At 49.3% G+C, this 5,713-nt stretch overlaps 1 protein-coding gene across 1 annotated transcript; it reads right to left on the bottom strand.

Annotated features, from left to right (window-relative positions):
- Positions 1 to 1,497: 1,497 nt before the first annotated feature.
- Positions 1,498 to 4,856, bottom strand: LOC130719420 (uncharacterized). Its single transcript, XM_057570047.1, has 3 exons — positions 4,374 to 4,856; positions 3,354 to 4,184; positions 1,498 to 1,563 (listed from the first exon to the last, which is right to left on the bottom strand). Exons 1-3 carry the CDS (start codon positions 4,854 to 4,856, stop codon positions 1,498 to 1,500), a joined length of 1,380 nt encoding a protein of 459 aa, XP_057426030.1.
- Positions 4,857 to 5,713: the final 857 nt, after the last annotated feature.

Below are 5,713 nucleotides of genomic sequence, written 5' to 3'. Positions count from 1 at the left end.
AAGATCTCAAGGTTGGGTCGTCTTGGCCCCTAGGCCCGGTCGAGAACGATTCACTCCTTACGGGGTATGCTCGTAATCTTTTCTCGCTCAAAGATACTTCCTGATCGTTATCCATCCTGCCTACCCCTTGTTATTCACGGAGAAGGAAGGAAAAACCCTTTTCCCTCTTTACTGGACCTCATCCCCTCGATCTTTAAATGGCCCCCATACCATGTTTCCTTCCCCTAGAGACAGTATTGCCCTGAAAACCTTACTCCAGCTCCCGCTCCTGAATTGTGTTGACCTGCTTGATGCCCCCCCAGGATCTAAATTGCTTCGCCGATTAGGTCCTGATTTTTGTATGTTTTTCGCTTACTTTCTTCTTCGCCTTTCCCCCTAATGACTGTTTTTCCTTTCCTTTTTCAGGTAGAACGATGAAGTTTTCAACTGCTGAATTGTTGAGTGCCTTTATTCTCAGCAGCTCCAAGGCCTCTTCCTCTGCCCATGCCGGGGAGAAAAGACAGAGCTCGCCGACTGACGAAGGTGCCCCAAAGAAGAGTAAGGCGAGCGAAGCGAATCCCTCCATCATTTCCCCTGTTTCTGGAGAAGAAGGCATCATTCCCATCCCTTGTTCCTCCTCGGATGCGGGCAAGTCTCCTGCAGCCGATCACCAGGGCGAGGCGAACGCCTCTGCTACAGCTCACCCCTCGCCGTCTGGTGATCGCCCGAACTCTCCCACCAATGTTTTACCAACTCCTCCTTCTCCAAAGAATGTCGATGGGGGGAAGGAAACCTCGCCCGATCGCCCAAAGGGCCCCTTTGGCGACTCCAACTCCGATCCATTTTCCTTCCTTCTCTCTCATCCATACCTTGAGAAGTTGAGGGAAGTTCCCAGCTAGGACCCGCAAGATGTGGCTCAGGAAGCTGTGTCGAACCTTCTTCGCGCGGGTTGCATGTTTGCCCAGGTAGCTTGGCAGGCTCGCCCCCTATCTGGCGCAGCTGAGCTTCGCCAGGAAGTGGAGACTCTACGCGCCACCAAACTTCGATTCGATGAAACTTGCTCCAACCTACGCCACCAGCTAGCTTCTGAGGCGGAGAAAACGTCAAAGATGCAAAAGCAACTTACTGAGGCAAAACTTGCGCGGTCCGCGGCGAATGAGAAAGAAGAGCATCTGGAAGCCAAGATTGACGAACTCAAGCAGACCCTTGAAACTAAGGATGCCGCCCTCGCTGCACAAGAGAAAAATCTTATCAGCAAGGAAGAAGAGATTGCCTAACTGCGCAAGGATTTATCGGACAGGCGCAAGGCTCTCGCCGACGCTCGTTCTGATCTAGAGTCCAAGTGCAAACTTCTGGCCGATAACGATGCTCAAACCAAAATTTGGGAGGAGCAAATGAAGAACGACGCAGCCTAGACAGCAGCTGTTGAACGCATCCGGGGCTTCTTGATCGCCAAGGCTCAAGTCAAACATCTTCATCCTGATGTTAACCTTGACTCTTTGGGAGTTTTTAAGAAGATTACACCTGCTGGGCTGGAAGGTGCTGAAGATCCTCCGGGGGTTGCTGGCGTTGACCTAGGGGATGCTGTTCAAACAGGAATGAGAACATAGATAAAAACAATGCTTCTTTACTTATTTGGATTATTGTAATTTAACTTTGAATTGCTTTATTTCAGTTCCTACTTGTCTTTGCGTTTTACACATGGTTTAATGTTTTCCAACTTTTATTCTCTTGTCCCCCCCCCCGCTTTGTTTATTAATTTCTGAATTACGTCTGACGACATTGATGGTGTGCTGGGTTCAACCAGGGCTCTTGGCTCAGTTTCTGAACTGAGGCTTTCTTTCACACGCATATTTCCCGTAAGATCAAGTGTGGCCTCGCCAGCCTTATTAGGCGAGGACTTATAATTGCTCAGGGTCCAATGGCCATATGGGTTTACCCGAGTCTTTTGAGCCTAGTTTGAACAATGCTCGCCCATTTTTCGGGGAGATTATCGGGATAAGAAGCTTATCCGCACACATCGCTGACGAGTGACGGTGAGCTACGTCGGACTTTCCGGAGCAATCCCCAGACATCAAGTTCGTGTTGGGATTGCCACCTTCAGGGAATTTTTCCCACCGAGCCCTCGCCGCAATTCAGTGTGATTGAAATTGCTGGATACCATTTTTGTTTTTTCAATCAGACGTGATACTCAACAAACTCCCAGATGGAGAACAAGAACGTGTCTTTGTTTTTACCATTCAGGCACTTTCGGGCGACAATTTCTTTGAACAAAGTACAAAAGGATTTTCCCTCGCAAAGTCTGCTGCCGATTTTTGCATTGGTTTCAGCGTTTTTTATTGACCTCGTTAGCTGTAGTAGTATTTTAGACTGACAGCGTTCCACGATCTTGGCATCCGCTTCCCATCCAAGCTTTCCAGGTGATAAGCTCCCTTCCCCAGGACCTTGAAGATTCTGTATGGTCCCTCCCAGATTGGGCTCAACTTGTTTCCCGTGATCCCTGTTCGTTTCTTAAGCACCAAATCCCCTGCTTGCATCTCTCTTGGTCGCACCTTCGTGTCATACTTAGCCGCTGCTCGCTGTTTCATTGCCGCTACCCTTAGGTGAGCTTCGTCGCGTGTCTCTGACAGCAGGTCCTGCTCCATCGCCATATTTGATGCATTCTTGCCCTCAAACTTTGGCGTTGTTCGCCATGAGCTGTTGTCGATTTCCACGGGGAGCATAGCATCTGCCCCTTATGTCATCCTGAACGGTGTTTCTCCCGTAGACGAATGTTGCGTCGTGTTATATGACCAAATCACGATCGGAAGTTCGTCCAACCAGGCCCCCTTGGCATCCGAGAGTCGGCGTTTCAATCCCCGCAAGATGACTTTGTTCGCTGACTCCACCTGGTCGTTGGTCTGAGGGTGTTCCACCGACGAAAATCTCCTCTGGATCCCCATTTCTTCACAAAATTCCTTGGTCTGATTACTTGCAAATTGCGTCCCATTGTCCGAGACGATCGCCCTTGGCACTCCAAATCGGCACACAATCCTTTTCCAATAAAAACTTATTATCTTGGCTGCCGTTATGCTTGCTAAAGGTTCAGCCTCTATCCATTTAGTAAGGTAATCCACCGCCACGAGAATGAACTTCATTTGCGATCTGGCAGTGGGAAAAGGCCCGACGAGATCAACTCCTCACATGGCGAAGGGCCAGGGGGAACTAATCATGGCCAATTGCTCCGGCGGGGCTCTGGGTAAATCCGTGAATTGTTGACATTTCTCGCACTTCCTTACAAATTCCGCACAGTCCTTTTTTATCGTGGGCCAATAAAAACCTGCCCTGAGGACTTTACCCGCCAGAGATCTTCCCCCGATGTGGCTCGCGCATACCCCCTCGTGAACCTCCGTCATGACATCCTCATACTTTTCTGGCGGTAGGCACCTTAAGAGGGGCGAAGTGAATCCTTGCCTGAAAAGGATGCCATCGAGCAACGTGTAATGCACTGCTTCTCTCCTTTGAGCCTTTGAGTATTTTATCACATCGCCTGGCTCACCCGCCAAGATATCAATGATGGGGTTCATCCAAGTTGCCTGGCGATCTACTGAGGCCACTAGTTCTCCCTCTATGCTGGGGTTGGTGAGTGTTTCCTGAATCATGCTTCGGTTATTCCCGGGTTTTCTGGTGCTAGCCAACTTAGCTAGGGCATCAGCCCTTTGATTTTGTGTCCTCGGCACGTACTCGACCACAATCTCCTTTATTCGACTCATAAGCGACCGTACGTGCTCTAGATACTTTATTAAAGCCGGCTCTTTGACCTGAAACTCCCCATTAACCTGATTTGCCACTAACAACGAGTCCGTCCTTACCAACAAACTGTCAATTTGCACCTCGATCGCCAGCTTTAGTCCTGCAATTAGAGCTTCATATTCCGCTTGGTTGTTAGTGGCCTTGAACTGGAATCTAAGAGATTGCTCCAACTCCAGTTCTCCCGGCCCCTGCAGTGTGATTCCGGCTCCACTTCCGTTGTCGTTCGACGAACCATCGACGAACAACGTCCATTGTGTGTTTACTCTTTCTCCTTCCTCGGGTGTCAATTCTACCACAAAATCTGCCAAGGTCTGCGCCCCAACTCTCCCCCTTTTATCATACTGCAATCCATACTCTGACAGCTCCACTGACCATGCGACGAGCCTTCCTGACAAATCTGGTTTCTGCAATACCTGTCTCAAAGGAAGGTCAGTTCTCACCTTTACCTGAAAACTTTGAAAGTATGGTCACAAACGTCTGGCGGTGACAAGGACGGCGAGCGCCACCTTTTCTATCTTTTGAAACCTCATTTCAGCCCCTTGAAACGTGTGGCTCACAAAGTAAACTATTTTCTGTTCCCCGTCTACCTCCTGAAGGATTACCGAGCTGATCGCGTGATCTCCCACGGAGAAGTACAAATGCAGGGGAAGACCTTGGACGGGTTTCGAAAGGACAGGTGGTGCTGACAACATTTCCTTGAGGCGAGTAAAAGCTTCTTCACATTCCGGACTCCACTCGAATGCTGCGTTCTTCTTAAGGCATTTGACAAACGGAGTTGACTTATCACCCGAATGAGGTAGAAATCGAGACAAAGCTGCGATTCGCCCGGTTAGCCGCTGCACCTCTTTCACATTGCTTGGGCTCTTCATCTCCCATATCACCTTGCACTTGTCCGGATTAATCTCAATCCCTCTTGACGTAATCATGAAGCCTAAAAATTTACCCCCTTGTATTCCGAAAGAACATTTCTCCGGATTGAGCCTCATGTCGTGCTTCCGGATTTTGCCAAAGGCTTCCGATAGGTCCTCGTGGTGAGTCGACCCCAGAACTGACTTAACGATCATGTCATCGACGTACACTTCCATATTCCTTCCTACTTACCCCTCAAACACCCTGTCCATCAGTTGCTGATACGTCGCCCCGCGTTTTTCAACCCAAAAGGCATGGCCTGATAACAGTAATTTACCCTTGCGGTCATGAAAGCCGTTTTTTCTTCGCTAGATGGATGCATTTTGATTTGATGGTACCCCGAGTATGCATCCATTAAACTCAGAAGTTCATTCCCGGAGGCTCCATCCACCAGTTTATCTATGCTAGGTAGAGGGTAGAAATCCTTCGGACATGCCTTATTTAGGTCCGTGTAATCCACACACATTCGCCATTTCCCGTTTGCTTTTTTGACCATTACCACGTTCACCAACCAGGTAGGGTATTTAATTTCGCGAATAAAATCCGCTGCGAGTAGCTTGTTCACCTCTTGCTGGGTCGCCTTCTCCTTTTCATCGCCCATGTGTCGCCGAGACAGGGTTACCGGCTTCGCCCCTGGATTCAGTGCTAATCTATGACAGATGAAGTTCGGGTCTATGCTAGGCAAATCCTTGTGACTCCAGGCGAAAAGGTCCAGGTTCTCTCCCAACAACTTTGACAACCTCTGCTCCTGGCTTTCACTTAGCCTGGTCCCTATTTTGAGTATCTTCTCGCTCAACTTCAACTCTTTGGTTTCTTCTATCGGGGTGGGTCTATTGACTCGCCCCTCGCCCCTTGGATCCAAGCTTTCCTCCTGAGCCTCTACTTCGTTACAACGATGTCCTGTTAAGGCGTTTTCATACCATACCGATCCACAGCGTTACAGTAACACTCCCTCGCAACCCTTTGGTCCACCACAATCCGTCCTACTCGCCCGCTCGCCAACGGGTACTTCACTGCTAGATGAGCTGTTGAT

This window comes from Lotus japonicus, chromosome 5, assembly GCF_012489685.1.
Source record: "Lotus japonicus ecotype B-129 chromosome 5, LjGifu_v1.2".
NCBI lineage: Eukaryota > Viridiplantae > Streptophyta > Magnoliopsida > Fabales > Fabaceae > Lotus > Lotus japonicus.
The sequence above is the reverse complement of the archived record's forward strand: the minus strand, read 5'-3'. Positions and strand labels throughout refer to the sequence as shown.